Raw genomic sequence first — 26,330 nt, forward strand, 5'->3', positions numbered from 1 at the left:
GACCCAAAGATCAAGGTGAGGTGGCTTTCCACTGTTAGCAGTGGAGTAATTACTGGAACAAATGTCCCTAATTATCTACCAATGCCAAAGAGAGCAGTCATTGAGCAACAGTGAACCCTGTCATTCTGCTACTTTCCTTCCTGTCCTTAATTACTCTAGGGATTTCCCCACCTCCCCTTTTGGTGGCTAGTGTTAGTAGCAATGGGACAGAGCAGGAAGCACAGCTCCAGGGAGCCTCCTGTAGAAGCCCCAGGGCATCTTCCAGAGACCTCTCTCAGGTGAAGTTGGGAGTCTTGCTTCTTGAATTTGCTGCAGAAAAGAATTTCAGGATGAGTTGGTATGTGACAGAGTAGGAGTTTGTTAAGAAAAGATTTTATAGTATATAAAATTACAGTGGTGATTAGAAACAGGAGTGCTTGGAGAAAGGATGAGACTCACCAAATGTGGGCGTGGGCGTCTCGAGAGTCACAGTTAAGTGCTGTCATAATAGCCTTGTGCAATTTCAGTGGCTTCTGAAGTCACATCTCAAAAGGTTGCTAAGGAATTTAATGAAATCATAGGGTGGTTCCTGAGGTATATGGGATGGGAGTACAGTTTATAAGGTAAAGGTCACAAGGATGGCATAGAGAATTATGACAAAAATTATGGTCCTGTCTGTGAGAGTCCCAAACAATATCTGGGAAAGGAGTAAGGTCTTATTGGAGGTCGTGTTCATCCAGGCCTTAAGCAGCCATGGTACCACTCATATTGAAGGTATACTGTTTGCATATAGGGGAGCTTCATAGCACATACAAATTATGCTAGAATTCTGGACTCTCGGTTAGCAGGGACTTCAACCAGACCCAAAAATGAAGGACTCCGTTCCTTTCCTGTGCCCCCTTAATTTTCCCTGCCCTTTTGTATGACCTCACTGTCCTCTTTGGCTTTTCTTTTCATTTAGATTCCATTGAAGAGTATGTCACCAAACCCTAACACAGTCTTCTTAATTACTCTCCCCCTGGGAGTCGGGAACAGCACTTTCAGTTTTATGAAGTCTGTTACTGTTTTGTTCTGTTTTCAAATTTAATAGCCATGGGAAAATAAGATAATGGAGTCCCAGCGTACCAGGACATTTTAAAACAATGGCAATCATTTTCCTATGATTAAAAACTCACAAGTCCTGAATGCTCAACACAGGCTTTGGCCTACCTACCTCATGTTCAGTTGGTGGGAGATAGACTCATCTCTGTCACTATTATTATTGGTCACTCAGTATTTGAAGGCAGGATTTCAGACTTCCTAGAGCTCAGGGAGGGTGGCCTTACCTAGTTAACTATGCTTGAGTTTAGCACCACAGAAAAGAGAAGCCATGGATTTGAGAACTGGAGGCAGGGTGTGAGGCATAGACCATTAACAAACGTGAGAAAGATCGCCACTTATACTGGGCAGAGTCATCTAGGGCTGGATCCTGCCTGCCTGTATCAATGCCTGCAAATGAAAGCCTGGGCCTGAATGAATGTATGTATTGTTTGACTTCATGATGAGAATAGAAAGGCAGAAGGCTTTGTTTGGATGGAGAGGAGAAAGGATGAAGGGACTGAACCAAGTTACTTAACTTGCTGGTTTTGCCAGTAGGGGGCCCACCGTTTTCTTCCTTGGAATCTAGAGTTAAGGAGAAGAGTGGGGGTTGCTTGGAGAATTTGGAAAGATTGGAGGCTGGATAAAGCAGGAAGGTGCAGTCTGTCACTGTGAACTGCTTCCAGACTGTATCAGTTTGATAGATTAGACAAGGAATCCCCTGGCTTCCCCATCTACAAAGCCCAAGATATCACCCTAGCAAACCTTTTCCAAGATGCCCTCCCCAAGGCAGGCCATGTGGATTCTGTCTTTTCCCTCCCATCTCCTTACACTTGAGCATTTGGTCTTTGACACAAAGGCTGACCCCTCATGTTATATTACAGCATGCGAAGCACGCTCGGCAGACAGATGACTTAAGGCACATGCTCTGTCTTCTGTTCCTTCTATTAGGAGCGTGATTTTAGAAGATGGATGTTTATAACATGAACCAAAGAATTTCATCCTCCTCTGGAAAACCGTGTAGGAGAGAATCCTAATGGACAAAGGATAATGTCTCCTGGGCTCCGGCCAAATGTTAGCACTTATTTTTAAAAGCCTTGATAGCTTCCATCGTTTCCCGTTTAGGATAAGCTCACCATGCTACCATTGTTTCTCACTTGTCTGGAAGAAGGTGATGACAAGTGAGTTCTCCTGTCGTTTATTTTCACGGAGGAGCCATGTTTTAGTAGTGATACACCGTTGCCTAGTGAAACAATCCCTGGCTATCTACCTTAAAAGGTCACAGGGATCTCTTCCCCTGCGTTACCTTTTAAGAGGGTTGTGGGGGTGAGCTATAACGCTGAAAAGTGAATCAAGTTGAAATAGTTGGGGTACTCAGGTAGAAGAACAAATCCTTGCCAGTGGGAGATAGCTCAGCAGTGTCTGCCTTCCCAATTCCTAGCAAGGTGCCTTGGCACCGGGAGAATGGCACCAGAACTTTCTATCAATCTTGCTTCAACCACGAAACAAATGAAAGAACCACCATGAACCTCAGGTTTATTTTGCTTTTGAGAGATATCACCCATGGCTATTACAAAGGTTAAACGAGCCAAGATATGTGTGAAGAAGAGTCAGTGATCTCTTGCTGTGGAGAGACACCATGACCATGGCAACTCTTACAAAGGAACTTATTTAACTGGGGCTGGCTTACCGTTCAGAGGATCAGTCCATTATCATCATGGCGGGGGGCACGGTGGTGTGTAGGCAGACATGGTGCTGGAACAGGAGCTGAAAGTTATATATCCTGATCTGTATACAAGAGAGAGAGAGAGAGAGAGAGAGAGAGAGAGAGAGAGAGAGAGAGAGAGAGAGAGAGAGAGAGAGTGTCTGGGCTTGGAAGGAGCTTTTTGAAACCTGAAAGTCTACTCCCAGAGATACTTAATCACACTTTCTAATCCTTTTAAACAATGCCGCTCCCTAGTGACCATTCAGATCTAGGAATTTATGGGGCCTTTCTCCCTCAAACCACCACAGAAGACATTGGACAATAAACACCATTATCACATAGACAATGAGTATTGACTTAGTTGCTGTTCTGGGTTTTCATTTTCCTCAAAGGGAACATCATCTTTCTCTGCTCTAGCACACAGCTGCCTGTCCAAGCCCACTTTTGCAGCCCTAGCGCAGTATAAGCGAGAAGCTTTCAGTACTGGGACTGCTGACTTAGGGGCTGATTTTTCTTTCATTGTATTTCTCTCGAATTTGACCGTTTTTATTGAAAATCTCTTCCCTTTTAGGAGTCACTTTGGTCCTCTTGTTACAGCCCTGGGGCCATGCACAGTGGGGTTTGACACCCTTCGCTGTCGGTGAGCACGGTGCAGCTCTTCACTACTCGTCTTGGTACTGGTCAGGTTTTACCTGGAGGTGCTGTGGACAACACCACCCAACCCCATTTCTTGAGGTTCATGTGGTTCTTGTGGGAGATATGCTGACTGGAAGGAGCAGAAGACAATAGTTTCAAAATGCAATTTGCTTTCTCTGTATGTGTATGATGTATGGGGCGTGTATAGGTGTGTGTATGGATGTTTACATTTATGTGGGAATACATGCACATACATGAGTGAGTGTGTGTGTATCTATAGTTAACACCAGGTGTCTTCTTTGGTTGTTAGCCACATTGTTTATTGAGGCAAGCTCTCTCATTTGAACCCAGATCTCAACAAGCCAGCTTGCTCAAGGGATCTCCTGTCTCTGTTTCCTGAGTGCTGGGATCACAGGCAGGGGGCCACACAAGCCTGTCTTTTTAATGTGGGATCTGGGCTTACACTCTGGTCTTCAGGCCTGCACTGCAATCACATTGGTGGGTGAGCCAGCTCACCAGCCCCCCCACTTCCTGACCCCTTTTTTTCTTTTGATGTATTTCTTGTCATTAACAGGAAGTACGAGAGAAGAGCAGTGGCTGCCTCAGTGAGATCGTTAATCTTCATCGTTAACCCCAGGAGATTTAGACACTTAAGTGACAGGGTATGCCTGTGGAAGAGCCTTTTTGGAGTGCTTTAGCTGAGTCATGAAGGTCCACCCTGAATATGGAGGACACTATCCAGTGGTCTGGGGTCTTAGACTAAAATAAAAAGGAATAAAGGAGGAAGTGATTGTCTCTGCTTCCACATAGACACTTACAGTCATGCATTTCCCCACCACAAAGAGTTGCATCGCAAAACAAAGGCTTCATTCCTTAAGTCACTGCTGTCAGCTGTCTCATTGCAACACTGGGGAAAGTAAGCAGTCTGTAAAATCCGTATCAAAGAGTGGTGCTATTGTCTGTGATAAACGTGACAATGCCATTTGTTGGAACTGTTTTTCCAGAGGACTGTGGGAGAGTTTTGAATTTCAGATTAGAAAACCCTAGAATGCTGTATGTAAGCAGGGCATAACAAGTCATTCTGGGACTGTAGAGGACCAGAAGCCTGGTACTTTGGAGGACTGGAAAACTGGGACTGTGGAGGACCAGAAGGCTGGGACTGTGGAGGACCAGAAGGCTGGGACTGTGGAGGACCAGAAGGCTGGGACTGTGGAGGACCAGAAGGCTGGGACTGTGGAGGACCAGAATATTAGGAAGACTGTCGACACTGGAGGCCCTGCTCCAGAGGCTCTAGCAGGGAACTTGGTTAGAGGCTGTACATGTTATATCCTGTCTGTCAGTGATTCTGACGCCTTCTCTTTATGCTTTGTAAGCTTCGGTGAGACTGAAATAAAAAGCGATGGGCTAAGTCATATGGCTGAGGGCATTTCCCGGCAGCCTAAGAGTCAGGCTGTGACATAGTTCTTGCTTGCTTCATTCACTGACATTTACAATGAGAATTCAGCATTAGAGAGATGAGACAAAAATGTTCAGTTTGCTGAAGAATGGGGAACGAGCCAGTTTAAGCACGTGGGTAAAGAGAGTGTGGACAAAGCACCTGTTACTAGGGAAGAGATTAGCACAGCTATTTATGAAAAGCCTCCTGCTCGTCACAGGGAGGTAAGCTGAGGGCAAAACCCTACCATCTGAAAGCTGCAACAGCAGCATAGTGAGCCTAGGCTGAGAGCGCACTAAAGGCCTTCAAGGAAACAGCAGTGTTGGGGAGGGTTTCCTTGGGTTCATTGGTGACTGAAGTGGATAGACTACACCTTGAACTGGTAGTAGTGGGTGGCAGCTCTGTTTACCCGGTTTTTGGGGTATGCAAAGCACAAGAAATACGGTGTCCCAGAGGCTTTCGCCAATCTTCGGGAAGTCTCTGGGGAGGCACGGGGTAGCCTGATAATCTGGTCAAGGGCCTAGATAGTCATCAAAAGTGAAATCAGCCCATGAGAAATTCAAAGCATCTTGGGACTTAGGGAAAGTTTACTAGCCCCAGATGAAACTTTGCCATTTAGAGATCAAGAACCAACATCCCCCTCCCCATTCCCATCCCCACACAAATGGCCATGACATGAACTCTACTGCCAAGTATGGAGGAGTAGGAGGTCACACCTATGGTACCAGGAGGATCCAAAGCAGAGAAGAACTACATTAAAGGAGCTAGAAATTAGATCCAAAACTCAGACCACTGGAGGCTGCCAGTAGGTGGAGCTGGCAGCAAGCAAACAGATCATGTGATTCCTAGATCAGGGGACTTTAACCCCAGACATCAGGTACAAAGGCACAGACCTAGCACAGCACACTGTACCAGAACCTGGGCTGTTGAATCCTTTCCCCATCATAACAGACACATGAACATCCCTCTCAGCCAGACATCATCCTGTTGGGTGTGTGGAGAATCTAAATGATTACACATTTGCCAAGAGATGCTTGGGTTGCTCTAAACGATCTAGTTAAATGTGTGAGACAGGTTGGAGTCCAAAGTCTCTTTATAAATGGGAAATTTCTTATCCTTTGTTTCATTGCCATCTTCTGAACCCATAGGATGGGGACTTGTGAAGACTAGCTCAGCTCTGATGAAAAGTCCAGCCATCTTGAATGCCAGTGTATTTTTTTTTTTTTTTTTGGTTCTTTTTTTCGGAGCTGGGGACCGAACCCAGGGCCTTGCGCTTCCTAGGCAAGTGCTCTACCACTGAGCTAAATCCCCAACCCCAAATGCCAGTGTATTTTAACTTCGCTATGTACTTGCATCACCGATAGGAGACATTGCATGGAAGTTTCTTTAAGTGTAGTTGAAATTACCAAGTGTGGGGAGAATTTCAAATTGTGGGATGAATCCACAATATGAAAAGCTCCTCATTTCTGATACATTAAGTAATGCCAGTAGGTCAGGTCATAAATAAAACACTACTATCTATCTATCTATCTATCTATCTATCTATCTATCTATCTATCTATCCATGAAAACTGGAAATAGTTTTAAATATTTCTATATTGAACATTGTTAAAATAGATAAAAATTATAAGAGAGAGAAAACATTTTAGTACTGCCTATTTTTATAGTATGGCGACTTCTGTGTGCCCCATGGTGCTCCTTCCCAGTGCTCCTGAGCTGAGGTCATCATCCAATCGAAATGTTAATGTCATTTTCTATAGCCTCTGTCCAACTTCATTTGTGATTTTCTTCCCATTTGTCATTCTTTCTTATTAAATTTGTACCTACGCTGTCCGTGAAATCTGTCATTGCTTCTGTTTTAGAGCCAATGGATTCAGGAGAAGATATTGCTGACTATAATTGTGCGTCGTGAGAGGCGTGACATTTGCTTTGAGTGGCCACAGTATGGTCCTTAGAAGAAACCTGACCTCTGCACCTACACTGCCAGGTTGGAAATTGGTGGCGGTACATTCTATCAAGACTTTGCCAACTTTTCTCTTGTTAATTCCTCTTGGTGAAAGAAAAAAATATGGCTACCGGTTTTCCTTCAGAAATTTCCCCAGAGAAGACCAAAACCCATGGCCAGGAAGTGACCCATTTGTAGATATTGACCTTGCTATGTAGGTAAAAATACAAGGAAACCCCAGAAGGGAATTTAGATTTTTTTCCATCATCAAAGCAAAAGATTGGACTTCTCAAGGGACTCCCTGAAGTCTGAAAGAAACCAAAAACCTATGACCCTGCTTAGTTGACAGTCAAAAGCCCAGGGTTCCTGCAGATTCAAACTTTCCCTCAGCTCTGTGTGTGTGTGTGTGTGTGTGTGTGTGTGTGTGTATGTGTGTGTGTGGTGTGTGTGTATGTGTGTGTGTGTGGTGTGTGTGCATGTGTGTGTGTGTGAGGTGTGTGTGTGTATGTGTGTGTGGTGTATGTGTGTGTGTGTGGTGTGTGTGCATGTGTGTGTGTGTGAGGTGTGTGTGTGTATGTATGTGTGTGTATATGTGTGTGTGAGTGTGTGCATGTGTGTGTGTGTGAGGTGTGTGTGTGTATGTATGTGTGTGTATATGTGTGTGTGAGTGTGTGTGAGTGTGAGTGTGTGTATGTGTGTGTGAGTGTGTGTGTGCATGTGTGTATGTGTGTGTGAGTGTGTGTGTGTGTGTGTGTGTGTGTGTGTGTGTGTGTTGGGACTTGTCAGGGACAGTGTTGGTAGAACTACTCTCCATTTAACGTGGGACCACTGTGAGTTTAAAGCACATAATCACCAGATTAGCAATTAGATACATAATCTTGACACTTCTTCCAGATATATTTCACCTAGAAATACATTCTGTTAGAAAAAAAATGGACATGATCTTGTCTCCTCCCAGGCTGACGTGGTCAGGAAGTGGCTTAACTAATGGTTTTCAGACTTTCCCCTAAGGGAGAAAATACAGTTCCTACAATAACCGAAGGCAGGCAGCTCGGGGCAAAAGAGGAGGCTGACAGGAGCCCTGCTGTCTGTCCTGTCCTTCGTGCCTAACCTGAGATGTTATTTTAGAACCCTGAGTGCTTCTTGGGGTATAGTTTGGAAATCACTACATACATGAAAAATGCGAGCAACCAAACCACACATGAAGAATTATTGCCAAAGGCTCCCATCAGCATCAAGATAGTACTTTGGAGAATTGTAATTCATACATTGTGCACACAGATTTATTGCATAGCCAGAGTGGCCATTTTTTAATCTTAGTAAATATTGTCTTTTTTTTTTTTCTTTTTTCTTTTTTCCGGAGCTGAGGACTGAACCCAGGGCTTTGCGTTTGCTAGGCAAGCACTCTACCACTGAGCTAAATCCCCAACCCCAAATATTGTCTTTATAGCTTTGGTTTTATTTAAATATTCAAATGAAGTGCCAGAGCAGTGGTTCAGTGGTTAGGAGTACTTGCTGCTCGGGCAGAGGACCCAGGTTCAGTACCCAGTGCCACATGATATCTCACATTTGTCTATTATTCTAGTTCCAGGGCAGCCAACACCATCTTCTGATCTCCACAGCACCGGACCTACTTATGGCACATACGCCAACATACGCCAACATACAGGCAGGCAAAATACATGCTGAAAAGCAAAATCTGAACAAACCTAGAAAACCCACATGACAGAAAATAAATATAAAAAACATCAAATTAATATAAACATACATAAACAAATATTAAAAAATTAATATTATCAAATTAACAAATATAATCAAATTAATATAAACAAATATAAAAAAGCATCAGATGCTTTTTAGTTCTTCAGAAGCTGTGCTTGAGAACAGGAGTCATTAACCTGTCTAAAACCAGATATATCTCAGTTCCGAGCAGCATGAAAACCACAAATATTTATAAAGTGAAACAAAAATAAAAGGCGTCATAACTCAAGACAAGTGGGACCAATGGGTGTATGGAGGAGCAAATCAAGTCGAGGAAATAATCTCCACAGGAGTGGGCACTGAGATTGACCTGTGTCTCATTGGGATTCCAGTTATGACTTGTAGGATAAAGAAAGATGGCTGACTCTTCTCTCTTTGGTCCTCATGATTTCTCACCTGAGATGGTAGCTTAGTGATTAACTCTCTGCTTTACTAGTAGTGTGGATAACAAGCTTAGACACTGCCTTCATTATGGCTACTCTTGCTATGAAAAAACATCACAACCAAAAGAAAACTGGGGAGAAAGAGTTTACTTCCCTTTCGTGTCCATGTCATGGCTTACCATCAAGGAAGTCAGAGCAAGAACTCAACCAGGGCAGGAATCTGAAGGCAGGCGCTGATGCAGAGGTCATAGAGGAGTGTTGCTTACTGGCTTGCTCCCATGGCTTGCTCAGCCTGTTTTCCCATAGAACTTAGGACCACTAACCAGCCCAGGGATAGCACTACCCACAATGGGCTGGGCCCTCCCCCCTCAATCGATAATTATGAGAATGCTGCATAGGTTTGCCTGCCTACAGTCTGCTTTTATAGAGACATTTTTTCTATTCTCAGATGACTTCGGCTTGTGTTAAGCTGAGATAAAACAGGCCAGAATGCATATTAAATCCTGTCTGTGGGGTGTTGGGAGAGTCCTAAGTGCTTTGTATGGCATCTGTGTGATCTTTCTTTCTCTGGGAAAGCTTCACCAAAAACCAGTGTGGCCAGTCTTTCTGTAACTTTTCATCTCCATCCTCGTTTATCTCGTCAGTGGGGTTGACATCAGCAGTGCCCTTGATGGAAAGTACAGTGCTGCCATTGGGAAACCAATATTAAACGGCTTCCATTTAAAAACTTCACTGACTGCCATTTGGGGCTAGGGAGATGGCTCAGCAGGCAAAGAGCTTGCTCACATCCGTAAGGACTAACATTTGGATGCCTACAACCCACCCAGATGCTAGGTGGCCATGGCGACTCTCTGGCAGGGACAGTTAACTCCTGTGGCCAGCCTGCCAACAGCTCTGGGTTTAGTAAGAGACTTTGCCTCCTTTTATAGAAGGTGGAGAGCAATAGAAGAAGACGCTTGAGGATGTCAGATCTTGGAGTTACAGGTGGTTGAGGGCCATCATGTGGGGGCTGGGGTTGGAAACCAGGTCCTTTTGAAGAGCATTCAGTGCTCCCAACCACTGAGCCATCTCTCAGCCTGCACATTTTACATGTACTCACCTATACGTGTACACACATGCATATGCACCACACACACACACACACACACACACACACACACACACACACACACATGCAAAAATAAAGGAAAGCTGAATTTTCCTCACATGACACTAAAAAAGAAAAAAAATAATCCAGAAAACAAGAGTAGTAGATTTTGGATTAAGATGACATTATACAAGCGAAGGCAGACAGGGGAACCCAGTCTATTGGGTTTAGAAAGGACCTGGAGAAAGATGGTCTACATGATAGGAAATAGTGAATTTGTGTTTTAATCATGTGACTGCCCTTATGACTTTTCTTGCTTTTCTAAGTCTCTGCCTTGCCAATCATTAGAGTCAGGCAGGCTCCATAATTGTGTTTGTTGGCTAAATCAAGAGGCCGAGACTTACAGAATGCATGCTGCTTTCCTTGGGTCACACAGAAAACAGATAGTTCCAGGCATTTGAGCTCATGTTTCTCTCATTCCAGAATGTAAATACAAGTTTTAGTCATGAGGACACATTGCTTCTCAACAAAAAGTTACCAAAATCTCATTTTTTTTCTTAGTATTTTTAATTGCCTTGACTTGCATATCAGAAAGTAAGAGCGTTTCTGTCAAACAGGCGTCGGCGTGGTGGGCGGTTCATGTTCTCACTGCCATGGACATTTCTATCTGCGACTAAGTCATTCACCTGTGCACCTGGGGTCCAGATGGGGAGAGCTGCCTATGCCTCCAGAAGTAATTCTACTCCTGCATGCAGCCAGCGTAGCACGATGTGCAAAGGCTCCAGTAAGCTATTTTGATTCTGTCAATTCCCAAATGTCCGCTCCAAAACCAATATGCTAGGGAGCCAAGATGTGGCTCCTGTAGGACACTTCAGAGCTGCTGGTAGCCTCCGAAGGGAGCAGAGCCAAGCAGAGCACATCCAATGCCCATGCTCACATCTCAGACACTTAGATGAGCGGGAGAGGCAGAGCTCTGTGTGCGACTGACAGCTGCAGCTTTCCGATCGCTGAGGCTGTGTCTGAGCAGGGAAGACCACGGTGAAGCCTTTGCTCTATTAGTGCGAAAACAGATGTGCCTTCAGCACGCCCATCTTAGGTGGCCACTTTCATGGGGTGGGAAGGGATAATCTAAACCTTCCTTTTCTTGCCAAAATAACCACGTGCAGGCCTTTGTTCTGTATCTCTGGAACACACAGATTTTCCAAGCAGTGGGAACCTCCTGCCCTTTTTGGTCTTTGGACAAATTCTTGTCCTGCTCATTTCACCCCTGTTTGCTGAAGTCCCAAAAGGGGACTTCATGGCTGGAACCTGTAAGAGTCTCCTTTGTGGGGGGAGTTACCATAAATAAAGCCATCAAGACAAGCCATGACAGACACTGGACTTCTAGCCAGCATGGCTGAGAGGTTGCCACTCTGAAAGTCTGCTTGATTCCCTGGCTTTACTCCAGGGATGAAGGAGAGAGGCTCCCTCATGGATGCTGCTGTGAACTTCGCCTGGTTGTAATAGTGAATAGAAGAGGAGCCATCTCTTTTTTTGGCTCAAAAATGTAAGGTTTCTTTTGTTCTTTAAGTCAGTAGAAGAGCAAGCTAAGAAACAATGACACCAATTCTCCATAGCAGTTCAGACATGAGAAAATGAGAAATTTATACTTAAAACTTGCCTCTATTTTCTCACAGCACTCCAAGAAAGTCAATGGACTGAGATGGGTTTATTCTTTTTCTTTAAAGAGTAGATGATGATGATGATGATGATGATGATGATGATGATGATGATAATGATGATGATGATGATGTGTGTGTGAGACACACACACACAAACACACACCACAAGACAGCAGAAACAAAAATAAACACGATTCAGGAACGCTCAGACAGGTCTGGGCCTGTCTCCACATGCTCATGTGGCCCTAAGAAAATTGCTTTTTAGCTATAATGTTTGTGACTGCAAGGTCCATTATAGAAACCGAATTTTTCCAAGGCCAGAATTCCTTCTTCCTCAAATCAATAATTATTTATAAAATAAACACCAGCATACGTTTTTCTGAAGCTAAGAGCCAGAAATGTGGTCCTTATGGCCTAGACGGCTGGGACATGGACCAATGGCAAAGTCTGTGAGATTGAAAATGTTGACTGAATCATTACATCAATCCATAATAAGAATACTATGAATTGAAACAGTCAGCCTCTTCAAAAACATTCACAGCATGGGACTTGGTATGATAGAAATCCGTGAGGTGACTGGCTTTATCATGATTGTTCAAACACCAGAGCCACACAGGCCCTCTCTCCTGTGGGTACAACCCAAGCATCTACATGTCACAGCTATGGGCCCCGCCATGCTTGACAGACATAAAAGAGAGGTAGGATTTCTGGGTTGAGAACCAGAAATACTGGAGGCCAAAGCTATGTATCTACTTTTAATAAAATGAAATTATTATTATTTTTTAAAAATTTTATTTGTTTAATGTATGAGTGCTCTGCTGCATATATATCTGCCTTCCTGAAGAGGACACCAGATCCCCCTTCAGATGGTTGTAATCTACCACATGGTTGCTGGGAATTGAACTCAAGGCCTCTGGAAGAGCAGCCAGTGACTTCACTGCTGACCCATCTCACCAGCCCATGAAATTATTTTTTAATCTTGCTTTTCTTTGTTTGAGAATGTCCTACATGCATATGATATGTCTTGATCAAATCCAGCCCCATTTCCTCCCACCAACCAAATCCACCCCCATTTCCTTCCCACCAATTGAATCCAGCCTCGTTTCCTCCCCACCAATTGCTCTCCTATGCATCCCCACCACTTTCCCCTCTCAAATTCATGTACTTTTTTTTTCTTTTAAACTCACTTCATCTACTTAGTGCTTCCTGTGTGTGCATGGATAGAGGACTGTCTACTGGAACATGGGTAGCTTCTTGGATTTTTTCTTTATGGATGGCTAAAACTAAGGCTGTTTAAGTAATTTAGCCGATATTCAGGAAGGAGAAGAATCAGGATTCAGGTCCAGGCTACCTGACCTGCTCGTGCAGCCCTAACCGGTTGCCTTTCTGCATTGCCAGGTTTGTAATGCTTCTGGCCCAAGACTGTCACTGCCAATAGAAGGAGATCATCATTGACGGCTCTCAGCCACACTGCATGCTGGACTCTCTTGAAGAAATGTATAGAAATTGTGTATACCCTGGCTTGCTCAGAGTCCTGTCCTGTTCTGTGATTGTTTGCTAGGGGACTGAGCCTCAGTAGACTTTAATTAAAACCTTTCTCCGGTGATTTAAAAGCAGTTAGAGAAGGTTCATAATGGAAAAATGTTAGACGCCAAGACAATGAAGCTAAGTTCGGGGCAGCCTCGGGATGAGGGCACATGGCACATTTGAGTGATTGCTTGGTAGCTTGTGAAAATAGACAAAAGTATTGGTGAAGCTTTGGAGCCAGAGGGGCTCTGGCTCTGATGAAAACATTCTGTGACATAGGCTTCCCCGGGAGAGCCATCCAAAGGAGCATCACTTGGAATTCAGCCTGGCACCAAGTAATTACCCAGACATTTGTTGTAAGTTGATTTACTATTTAAATCCCTGTTAGTAAATGAACACTTGCTCCTTTCTCTCTGTTGCCAGAAGCAGAAAATTTCCCCCAGCCTCTCTCACTTCTTTCTTGCCTTAACTGGTAAAGCCACATGAAATACAGTCAGTCACTTAACGGCAAGGAAAGGGCATGACTCTACAAGCGTAATGAAGACCCTTCCTCTATTCTATCTGTAGAAGACAAAGCCTTCTGCTCTGCTCTCTCATTTTCTCCAAGCCCTGTTGATAATTTTTAGTTTTTCTAAGTCTGCTTCTAAGAGTGGTGATCCATCCCTACCCCAGAGCACAGAGCTATCCCTGCCATCCCTCAGCTCTTCTCTGGACCCAAGGTTGACTTTTGGGTTCCTTTAATTTCTTGTCTATCTTTGACTGAGTTGTTAACGTAGATGTGTATATTTGAGGTATATGCATATATAGAGATATATATTGATCTCATCTCTCTACTTTAAATGCCATCTCCTTAGTCAGTTCTTCACATAATGGGAGAAAGGAAAAGAAAATATTCCATACTTTCTCCCTACTCACACCATTCTACTGTCACACTACAACTTTCTATCAAAATGTATTAGCTTTTCCTTGTTAAATTCCCTCATATTAGTTTTTTCTTAAAATAACAACAGTTAAACCATTTGCAATCCATATGTTCCTACCCGAGAGTGGCAAGCAGAGTTTCAGGATTAATTATGAGATTTATAAAGAGCTCTTTGGACATTTCCCCTAGAGCATCCATAAATAGTAAAAGGATGAGCCCTGGCTCCAGGCTTCAGCTGTCCCTGCTGCCACGTCAGATTCTGATACTTTCTTTCCTAAGCAGAAGCCAAAAGAAGTGCCTTTTCAGGTCTTCCAGAGTCTGGGAGACACGCAATTCTCATTCAATAAAGGGAACCAGACCCGTGTCGTTTGATACTAATGAGGTGCCCTTCTCTTGGTGTACAAGGCTCTGCAGGAGGAGAAGCAGATAACTTTTAGCCTACATACCCAATATCATCATGATTCTGGAATTTCTCTATAGCATGACTGGTTGCAGTATAGAATTCCATAAGGCTCGTGCCCCTCTTGGATGCCATCCAAAAGAAGGAGTTATCAGAGGGACCTCATTATAATGCAGGCTCCAGGGATGGTGATGTTGGCAAGCTTCAGGGTAGCCGGTGGGACACTGGTGTTTGTCATATGTGCTTGCCCACATAGTCGAGCCTTGGTTACATAGGCATTTACAATCTTCCCTACTGCTTGTCTATCTCTTGTTTCTTCATTGATTAGTTGAGCACCTAGCTGTTCTCTGGACAACTCGGAATGTTGAGTGGTATGACTGCACAATTTTCTAACAATCTGTTGTTTTCTGTTAGCACTGCCTCTGCTCCACATTATGTTCTTGACTAATTGTGGCTGCTAAAGACATAGGGTTCTGTTAATGGACTCTGCTTCCCACAGGGGTCTAACACCAAGACAATGTAGCAATAGCAAAAGGAAAAGTCCACCTGACCAGACTCAGGTAGTAAGGTCTCCAGCATCAGCTTGGGGCTCTGGCTGGCTTTAGTCCTAATGGGCTTGACTCCATCACCATTTAAAGCCATTTAGTGATGGCTTGCCACTGCTGAGCTCAAACAGTGAGAAGAAATGAGTGTGGTGCAGAAGTTGGCCTGCAGAATAGCTGCCTAAGCACAGATTATTTGTCTACGGTATTTGATGAGAACAAACCAAGTAAGGATTTCCCCTTTGTTCCTCTGGCCTCTGGCATTGTTTACTGTCTTTTCTGTTCCTCCAAACTGCACTTGGAGCTCTGACAGCCTCCTGTCCTCGACTCTCCCTGTCTGGTGTTTATGTTTCAGCTTTTCCACATCATGTCTGATAGAGGGAGTGCTTCACCGGAGCTCATCACTACTTCAGGGGAAATGGAGTTCCCTGCTTTGGTGACAGTGTTGATTGTCCACAGCTTTACAATTTCTACACTTAAGTAGCAGGCGTCACTAAAGAACCTTCTTTCCTTTCCCACCAAAGAATGACGGGAGGAAACCCAAGACTGCTGGCTCCCGAGTAATGACTGTACTTTGGGCTATTGCTTACTTTCTGTTGGGATTTCACAGCACGGGTCGTAATTCTTCCTCGGTGCTGGCGTTTGTCAACGGTGGTTTTGAGACAATGAGGTTTTGTATTTGTTCATGGAATTTTGAAAATACTCAAGCCCTCAAGGTTTGAAAGCTGATTGGCTGTTGTTATTCTCCTCTGATGGGGAACGTTGGGGCAGTGTAGGCTGCATGTGCAGCCTTTCTAGAACATGAATAGAATGTCAGCACAGAACAAAAAGGAGCTCTCCATCTCTGTGCTGACTTGTGAAACACTCACATAATGTAGCGGCCCTGTGCTAACACTTTTGAGAAACAAGGATGTAAGGGAGAGCTCAGTGGAGGATTCAGGGCAACACAATGCCCATGTAAATGACTTAATGCCCTGGAGTTGGGCTACATGAGTTGGATCCCATCTGCAAAGCTGCAAGGGACGGTGGCACTGTGGTACCCAAAGTTATCTGTGCCTCCTAATCCCTGTGACTCCAGGGTGAGTCTACAGGTGTAATTATGTATGGTTGAGATCTGAGATGATATCATCTGGGATTACTAAAGCAGGTCCTGGAGCTTGGGACTCCTGCTCTTGTGAGAGACAGAAGAGGAGGTGTAGACATGGGAGTAAAAAGTGTGTGTAGGAGGAGGCAGACATCAGAGTGATGCTACTACAGCTTAAGGAATGTCCAGGGCAACCAGGCAATAGGATGAGCAAGGAATGGCCAGGGCCACCAGATGCTAGGATGGGCAAGGAATGGCCAGGGCCACCAGACAATAGGATGGGCAAGAAATGGCCAGGGCCACCAGATGCTAGGATGGGCAAGGGGTGTCTAGGGCCACCAGGGACTAGGATAGATGAGGAATGTCTAGCATCACCAGGTGCTAGGATGGGCAAGGAAGGATTTTCTCTCAGGGCCTTAGAAAGGAAAAATGATGGTACGGATACCTTGACCTTGAACTTCTGAACAATAGAATTGTGAGAGATGAAGCTCTTGTTTGAAGCCATAATTCGTTGAGCTAAAGACAGGAGGCTATTTATTACCTGGGAGACCTAGGCCTTTACTTAAGTTCCATGAACCAAAACTCTCAGGAGAAATTTCCTCCCAGGATTGTAAAGATGAAATGGCTTTACTTCAGGACTGTCTCAGAACAGGACCTAAGACCTACTGTGAGCCATGCAAGGGTTTCTCCACAACATAGACAGGGCTTAGATTTCATAGGCTTTTAAAGACTATTTCCACTGATCTGAGCAATTCAGCAGCAGGTCTCAAACAGCTGGAGGACATGAAGCAGAAATAGGGATCTCCGTATGAGCCACTATTTCAATGCCTCTCACAGGGACTGCTGTTGGAGAAGTGTGAGACTTGTGTGCTGGGACTTTTAACAGTATATCTGCTAAAAAGGGGATTGCGTGTCTTCTTAATCTTTGATCCTTGGTCTGCCTGCCTTCCCGTAGGATTCCTGCTTGTTTGCTGGGCAATGCTAACTGGTAGGTTGGTAAAGAGCCTGTTAGGAACTGTGGAAGTGAGTGGTACCTAAGGGGCTGGACAAAAATAACCCCACTACTTTCAGGTTTCATGTCTTTGCCATGAATTGCATAGACACCATTCTGAGAATGAATTGTAGATGTAAATACCCCATATCTTTATCAGGACTCTGAAAACGGATGTTCAATGAGGCACAGTAAGCAACTCAAGACAGACATCAGGAACCAGGAAAAAAATTACATCTCATGTATTGCTGACAGCCCTCTGGTTTAGCTTGAGCATCCTTTAAGGCCAAATTTGATTCTGTTACAGAGTGATCGAACTGTTAATGTATGCAGAAGAAGGCAGCATATGGGAGGGTTATCACCATCATCGTCAAACAACTTAATCACAACTCATTTACTTAGCAGCTGGTGGTAATGGAGCAGGTGGATTTGGGAGGCACATGCTTATCATGTGTACTTGAACCAACATTAAGCCAGAAGCCAGACTTTTCAAAACTAGTTCCATTTAGACAGTTTCTTCCTAGTAAACAATGCATTTTGATTATACTTTTGCCCCAAATGCCTTCTCTTATCTCCCTCTTACTCCTGCTAACTTGTTTTACTTCCCCACTAATTCCCTCTGACTTTCAGTCCTTTTTCATTTGCCCAACTTGCTTGAAGGCAGCAGCAAGTTCTTGCAAGAGCTTTTCTTTCTACAGGCAGGCCAAGCATCTCTTATCCACAACAGTTTTTTCTTACCCTCTTCCTGACCCAGCATAGTCTAAGACCTTGGCCCTGTGCACCCACCTTTCTCAAACAGCCCTTTTCTGCTTATCAGTGTCAGGTTCTTATGGGGAGAGACCAGGACTTAGCTGTCCCAGGTGTCCATCACTTGATCTGGAGCTGAGGTTTGTAAAACTGGCATGGATACAAGGCAGGCAAACAGTCCACATAGCTCCTGAGATCTCCAAAGTGGAGAATCTCACCCACAAATCTGGGTTATTTGTAGAAGGAAATGCTAAACAGACGCAATGGATGCTTCTAGAACTTCATATATTAATGGTTGCTCTCAACTTCATAGCTTCCACGTTGAAATTTCTGTGTATGTCTTGCTGCTTCCTTGACAAGGTAAGTCTAGCATCACTTGTGTGGCTTGGAGCGTTGCTTCCTAGAGCCACTCTTAGATTGACCAATGAAGTAGGGAAAGATGAAGGAGGGAGGTAGATTTGCAAGAGAACATTTTTAAGAAGATTGAAGGGGATGCTTATGTATGTGAGAGAACTGTCCCAGAAGTGAACTGAATCGGAAGCCTTGCAACTCAAAGGGAGATGGGCTGGCTCCTGCAGGTTGACCAGCTGACCAGTCAAACAAGCTAAGTAAATTTACTTCAATCATGGGGGGATTAGAACTCTCCATTCCTGCCTATCTTCCTGTTTTCCCAAGTATTCACTTCCTCGTGGAACAGACTAGCTTGGAGAAAACCTGGCTGAGGTTTTGTGGATGAGCAAATCTATGACTTCATCGAAGCTCCTACCCTACCTAGCTTCTTGGTGTTGTTTAGTTGCATCTGCTCTTTAATCATGAAAATCAAATTTCTTGATGTTTACTTTGGACCATCTTGTTTCACAAGGTTCTGTAGAACCTTCCTTTGGGACATATTGGGAGAAGTATTTTGACTCCTGTCTTTGGAGTTAGCTGTAGGAAAGGGAAATGGAAGATTAGACACAGTAATGCCAACCTCATGGGCAGCATATCTCCTGACAGGCTGGTCACATCTTTCACTCACTCTCTGACAGGAAGAAGGAAAACTGAACACAGTCTTACAACCACTTAACCTCTAGGCCATTTATAGCCGTCATGGTGGTAAGGCACAGGGACTCTGGGATCTGCAACAAGCCATTCCTTGCTAAGTGCTAGGGCAAGTCAGCTGACCTGACAGACCCAGTCTTAGCCTATGATGTGCCACAGAGACAGCAGCCTCACTCACAACAGCATTTCAGAGTGTCACTTCAATCACTGCTCTGTTATTTTTCATCTGCTAAGCTCAAACACAAAATGGCTATAATTGAATATTATTAATATGTCTGGCGATAATGTGGTAAAAATAAACAATGCTTTGTGTTCTGCACTGGGTACTTAAAGAAGATAAAATGTTGGTGAAGCATACAGGCCTTTACTTAGGTTCCACCTCAGAATTTTGTCTTACTATAGAGAGATACAAAGTTCCAAAATGGCCAATTCCAGATTGGTACAGTCTTTAGTAATTTTTTCCTTTTCTTTGGTTCATTGCTTTTCATTATACTTTTTTTTAACTTTTTGTTTTATTTTATTGTCTATTGTTTTGTTTATTGTCATTCATTATACTTTTGCCCCAAACGCCTTCTCTTATCTCCCTCTTACTCCTGCTAACTTGTTTTACTTCCCCACTAATTCCCTCTGATTTTCAGTCCTTTTTCATTTGTTACTTGAGAGCAGTAGCAAGTTCTTGCAAGTCCTTTTCTTCCTACAGACAGGCCAAGTATCTCTTATCCACAGTAGTTTTTTCTTACTCCCTGACCCAGCACATTTTAAGTAGTCACAGACATTTCAAAGCATCCATGAGCTAGGGGACAATGTAAAGTGGGAAGTCAGTCTTATCCTAGCAGAAGGCACAGAAACCATGGTGATCCAGGGGATAGTCTCTTCAAGGTTCTCTGGTGAGTATGATAGGGACCTTCACGTCCAGAGACTTTGTGAGCCTTGTTTCATGATTCTGATAAAGAGCAGGCTGTAAAAACCTGAACTCTCCTGACAAAAAGATCAGTCAATGAAATAGACGCAGGAGCTGACACTTCCACCCAACCCCCCCCCCCCCCAGCATGCTGCCACTACTCATGGCATGAAATTTCAGATGTTGGTGATAAACAGGCAAGTTTATAGAGACACTATGATACCATATAAAAATGAAGTAATCTCTGGGAAAAAATATACTAAAGCAAATTGAACCCCGAATGTATAACTATGCAGTTTGTACTCAGCCCAAATTCCCTGAGTTAAAGCCCAGACTACATAATTACAGCTTGTACACAAAATGCCTTCAAAGTTCTTCCATAAATTTAGAAGAAAAAAGAATGCTCTGTTTAGAACTACTCAAGCAACATTCCTTGCTGTGGGTTTATAGACACCAGCACAAGGGGTCCCCAGATACTTTTAAAATATTTTTAATTATAAATAAGAAAGGACAGATTCTACTTTTACAATTTTTATTTCATTGTAGCTGCCAGGCACACACACACACACACACACACACACACACACACACACACACACACAGAGTGGGGAAGGGGAGGAAAAGGGAGAGGGGGAGAGGGAGAGAAAAGGAGAGAGGGGGAGAGAGAGAGGGAGGGAGAGAGAGAGGGAGGGAGAGAGAGAGGAGGGAGAGAAAGGGGGAGAGGGAGAGGGAGAGAGAGAGAGAGAGAGAGAGAGAGAGAGAGAGAGAGAGAGAGAGAGAGAATTCAATGAAAACAGGAAAAGCTTCATCCATTCCAGGCCTCTGATAGTGAAGTTTAGTTTGACAGAACATGGATTACATTTAATTGCACCATATTTTTCAATTGTGAAAACCACACATCATTTAACATCTTGAATGTTTCACATTGAATTTGCTGAAAAATTTTTGCATATATTTGAACCTGGATCATAATTTTTGCTTTTATTTCTCTTCTTGTTCAAATAAGGGAGAGGATCAAGTTGAGCGAACGATATACGCAAGTCATCCACTTAATGCAGAAATGCTGGTGATTGTGGCTCTCCTGTGGTGCTTGCCCTCTTTCCATGTATTGAAACCAGGCAGTTTCTACATAGAAAGACCCATTACTAGGGGAAAGGAGTGAGTCTTACCCTTTGTTGTAAGAAAGATAATGGCTGCTGCTGCCCCTCATAGTTGAGCAATAACCCAGGAGTATGGCTGATAATGATGAAGGAAACGACTATTGAATAACTGAAGTCCCAAACTAAAATATGATTGACCATATCACCTCACCGTCGACATCCAACATTCCTGAGGACGACAATACAGAGATATCCATACAGGTGGTGGGGTGCAGCTCTCATTTGAGCATTCCTTCATTATAGCTCACAATGCTACTCAATGCTGGTTGTACAGCATGTGTGGGACGAAGGAAGACTTGCTGCCACAGCCCCACAGGAGGTTGCATTTATAAAATATCTGCAAGCCACACTGAGATCATAAGAGCCATGTCTCTAAATATATAATGTGACTGAATTCATAAAGACCATAGTTGCTTCAGTAGGATTCCCAATATCTCCACAATGTAGGAAAGTTTTAACTCTCCTTTTCCAGTGAGTCTCAGTACTAGTTTTATTATGAGCATTTAATCTCACTAGAATGACTAAAATCAAGCCAAGAAAAGTATGTTTTGAGCTTTAAATTAGAAAATATGTGGAGACCATCAAATAAGCAAGACCTCAGAAATTGTCTTATGTTGGTAAAATTGACAAGGTTCCCTTGTGATAGGAACATTCTTTCTGCTATGGGAATATACATCGAGTCTTTGTGGAGAGCAATTTGCAATGTACATTAGGCCCCTGGAAGTTCATATCCCTGGGTATAGTCATTTTATTTCTTAGATATCCTTCTAAAGAATTGATATGACGTGAAGAAAAAATTGTATACAGTTATAATTCTTATAATGTTCTTTATGATGGTGAATACTTGGCAACGAATGACCTAAGTGTTTAACCCCAAGAATACAGTCATGATAGCCTCCAGACTCTAGTATTGTGGAGTCCTTGAAAACATTTCAGAGAGCCTTTAATGATGCAAAAAAGTGTTCTTTGTTTCATAAAGTGAAAAATCAAAAAAAATATTATCCTGTGTAAGAACATGGTCCAGGGACATTAAAAACACACATAAATCCTGTCAAACTAGACTGGATGGACATAGAATATAGTCAAAAACCTCAAGCTAGTGAAGCTACCAAGCACAGGAGAAAAATTAGCACCCAAGCCCTGTGCTTCTGACACTGATCCTCAAGTTTTCTTCCTCGTACCACAGTGTGTGACCACGTTTGGTTTGAGGAACATATCATTGCATGTTTAAATACTTAGGAAATAGCATTCGTGCAATTATTCTAGAGCCCCTCACTATGCTGATAAGTTTGAGAGTACAAGTAAGCCCTTTGATATTGCTTAACCTCTCTTGTCCTGTGAGATGCTGATGTCCTCTCAATGTTTAGTGTACACAAATACGATAAACTCACTCTGGGGCTCAGTTTTCAGATCGAGCAGCTTGCACTACACATGGAACCCCTAAAGGATCCATAAAGAGAAAAAGAACATAACCTGGAAAGGTAATTTGTTTTTCCAGAAGTTTCTAAATTGAACTAAATGACAAAATTACCAGGCTGATTTTCTAAAAATTCAGATCCAGTTCCCACCACAAGAGGTACTATTCTAGTATGTCTGGGGTGGAGTTCTGACCTCAGCATTTTTAATAGTAATCTGACAAGACCATCTTCAAACCATCCCAAGGAATGGTAGAAGTGTGTGTGAGGAGTCCCTGCATGCACAATGAGTTACACATGGTCACTCTACTGTTTAAACTTAGAAAAACTCCTCCTCTAACCCAGGGTTTATTTATAACTCAAGTCTTCTGGCTGCTGGGCCTTGTAACCACTTGGCTCATCCTTACACTGGTTAGTCTTCCATTGCCCCTGAGTTGGTTGTTTGTTGCTGCTTGACAAACAAATGACCCCGGATCTCAGTGGCTTTAAATAACAAATGCTCACTGTCTCCTAATTTCCATGGGTCAAAAACTGAGTGACTGAAAGTCTAGACAGTGGAGGAAGAAGAACACTATCTTCAGGATTAGTTGTATATTTATTGGCAGAGCTATATCTTTCTCCACTGGTCTAGTTTATTCAGCAGGGCATCTGACTTCCCTGTCATCAGAGAGAAAAAGAAAGAAAGAGTAAAAGCAAGATGACAAAGGAGACAGAGAGAGAAGCTAAATGAGAGAAATGTACATGAATATGAAAGACCCTGAAAATAACCTAATTTCAAACATGATGCCATCATCTTTTCTCGTGTCTGTTAGAAGCAAGTCAACTTTAGCACACATTCAAGAAGAGAATGACACAAGTGCAATTACTAGGACCAGAGGTCACGACGGGATGTCTTAGAAGGAACCTGTTACACTACTGTTAGAAAATAGCAGAGATAGCAGCCTACACAGGACATCTGATGCCCATATTTCCATTGATACTTTTAATGATCTCTGACTATTGGTGGCAGTTAAATCAGCAGGCCCAAAGAAGAAAGCAGTCAAAGCATGAGTGTTTCTCAATATAGAAAGAAATATAGATGTCTCCTCAGGACTGGAGAGACTCCATCAACAGCTCTCATGCTGTCTTTTAAAGAAGTGTTCCTATCAAAGGGCTCAGGAATCTATTGATTTCAACTCCTATCTGTTAGGACCTAATAGGTGGACCGATTCTTTGAAAAGAAGACAGTTGAACTTCAAGTCCTGACCTCAAAGTAACTTGTTCAGGGGGTAACACAAATAAATCTCCTACCTCTCTTTGGATGATAGTCCAAAATATTGAGTAAAACATTTATTTACATCTTATCTACATAAAATATGTCTACCCATACAAGCACACACATTATGGGACCATCCAGGATGTCTCAGTTTGCCTCACTGTGTAGCGCTGCTTGGTAGCATAGACTTCTAGTGATGTGAATGAAGCTAGGTATCCAGACCCTTCTAGTTTGTCACTAGACCTACCGTGCAAAGTTTAATCCATTTGCCATCTGGTAGCCAGATGACCAGGGCTACAATCATTTTCCAGCATCTCAGTTTGCTATTGAGACAGAGCCACAAATTAAAGCAGAAAATAACAGCTGCCCCATGGCAGCTTTTAGCACAGAGTATTTTCTGTCTCTCTCCATGAACTCACTGGTGAGAAGAGGGTCTCCTTTGTCATTTCAGCTGCCAGGACATTTCATGCTAACGAACTGTGAAAGGGAAGTCACTAATGATATGAAATCCCTTTTTATGGCCAGGGCTGGGCCAAGGCCACCAGAGGGGCAGTGCTTTTTCCCTGTGGGACCATTAGAAGACATCACAGCAACCAAGGCTAAGCTGTTCATGGAAGGTGAGAGGGCAGGCTAATCCAGGGCAGTGTCCAAGGACTCTGGGGACATTGGCTTGTTTCCATAAGCTACTATCCTCTCTGTCTACACCATGTTAACATTTGGCTATATACAGAGGAAAGGAGAAGGTGAGATCCATTTGACAGACCAACTAGGCCAATTAAAAGTAATCCTCAAGGTACCTATTTGAGTTACAGAAGGTCCCATAAAAGTGGCTATCCCATTGAAGTTCATGTCTGCCTTAATTCAAACCAGCTAATGGCCTGCAGACTTGCACAAAGGGGCAGTTAAGAGAAAGGCTTGTAGGATAGTAGAAAGATTTGTGCTTTGGAGTCAGAGTGCCTGGCTAATATCCTGTGTTGGCTTTGCCTATGTAATTTTATGTCAAATGTTAGAACCGTCTGAGTTTTGGTCCTCCCTCTGGAAGATAGCTGAGAAATATTGAGGTTATACCCAGAGACTTGTATATTTAAAAGTCATTAAAAAGTGTCATTTAAACCATCCTGTCCTTGTGATTGAAAGTTTGATATTGGGAGAATAACTCTGTGAGGTATAGTTCTTTCTACCAAAGCCCTTTATTTTTAAGAGTATGCATCTTTGAAAAAACTTAAGGTAGAATATGTGAATACTAAGTCATTATGGCTCCACAGCACATGGGAATTAATTAAAAGAATGGGGTGGGTGAAGATTCTTGAAGCCCCTTTGTGATCCTTCTCCCCACCTGGTCCTGATCACACCCTTACCATCCAGCCACTCCTGGACTTCCTGCCACTATAGATTTATTGGTATGGTTTCTCTTTCATCTGGCTTCTCCACTCCGCCATGATTGTTTTAAGACTAATCCATGCTTCTCTACATAATAATACATTGCACTTATTTTATTTTTGCTAACTACATAATGTGTATGGATTTACCACAGTTTGTCTTGCCATTCACTTGTTCATAATCATTTGATTGGCTTTCCATTTTACTATACTTCGTATTTTCTAAATGGGTTGCATCTTTTTAAAAGATTTTAAAATTTATTTATGTATATATGCCTGACTGCATGAGTGTTCTGTGTATCACATACATGAAGGTGCTGAAGGAGGCCAGAAGAGGGAGCTAGATCCCTTAGAACTAGACTTACAGGAGGTTGTAGGTCACACGTTATGGGTGCTGGGAATTGAAAGTGGGTCCTCTGCTAGAGCTGTTTTCTTCTTTCCCAAGTAAGGGAGTTTTTATAACAAGTTGTCTCCTTTAGCCCATAGACTGGTGGTTCTCATAGACCTTCCTAATGCTGTGACCCTTTAATACAGTTCTTCATGTTGCACTGACCCCCAACCATAACATTATTTTTGTTGTTACTTCATAATCATAATTTTGCTACTGTTATGATCATGTTAATATTTGTGTTTTCCAATGATCTTAGGGAACCTCTGTGAATCTATCAATCAACAAAGGCGTCACCACTCACAAGTTGAGAACAACCGCCATAGAATATGACCCAGAAAATCTGCTGCCTGGAAATGACCAGAAGTCAAGTATGACATTTTCTTGTGTGTACACAGCCCAATCCTCTCAGAACAATTGTACCTGAATGGTTCCTTGGGCTGGTTGAACAGTATCTACCACAGGCAGAGCCCAAGTTTCGAGGCGAGGCAGTTTCCCAGCAAGCTTAGATATCAGGGCACCATCTTGCCTTGGTAAATTGATGTTTCAGAACTCAATTAGCTCCAGGTAAGGGTGGTAGTGCATGTCTGCAATCCAAACACTCAGGAGGCAGAGACAGGTGGATCTCTATGAGTTCTAGTCCTGCTTGGCTTACAGAGTGATTTCCAGGATACCCAGGGCTACACAAAGAAACCCTGCCTCAAAAAACAAAAACAAAACTCATTTGACTTCTTTCCAGTGTGGCGTTTGGTGGAAGTAATGCCCTGACCAGGACACTTCTCGTTAAAGCTTTTTCTGATCTTCCCCAGAGGTATCAGGCTACCCTGGGGAGGTCGGGGTGGGAGAGTTGGGTTCCACACAGGAAAGAACAATGGAGAGAATGCCCAGGGAAGAAGATAAACTACAGGC

The 26,330-nt window shown here is 43.2% G+C and overlaps 1 protein-coding gene across 5 annotated transcripts in view; it reads left to right on the forward strand.

Annotated features, from left to right (window-relative positions):
• The window catches only part of LOC148005084 (uncharacterized), a 39,973-nt gene that overhangs the window by 10,099 nt on the left and 3,544 nt on the right, over positions 1-26,330 (forward strand). Inside the window, exons 1-5 of one of the 5 annotated variants that reach the window (XM_087555047.1) lie at positions 195-278; positions 6,695-6,819; positions 10,626-10,792; positions 13,476-13,552; positions 25,681-25,792. In XM_087555047.1, coding sequence (XP_087411173.1) covers positions 10,648-10,792; positions 13,476-13,552; positions 25,681-25,792 — 334 coding nt within the window. In that variant the 5' untranslated portion in view covers positions 195-278; positions 6,695-6,819; positions 10,626-10,647. Of the gene's footprint in view, positions 1-191; positions 338-6,694; positions 6,820-10,625; positions 10,793-13,475; positions 13,553-25,680; positions 25,793-26,330 lie in introns of those variants that run through there. The other 4 variants (XM_087555048.1, XM_087555046.1, XM_087555045.1 and 1 more) reach the window with 4 other exon arrangements.

Source organism: Rattus norvegicus, chromosome 6 (genome assembly GCF_021556685.1).
Source record: "Rattus norvegicus strain SHRSP/BbbUtx chromosome 6, alternate assembly SHRSP_T2T, whole genome shotgun sequence".
Lineage (NCBI taxonomy): Eukaryota > Metazoa > Chordata > Mammalia > Rodentia > Muridae > Rattus > Rattus norvegicus.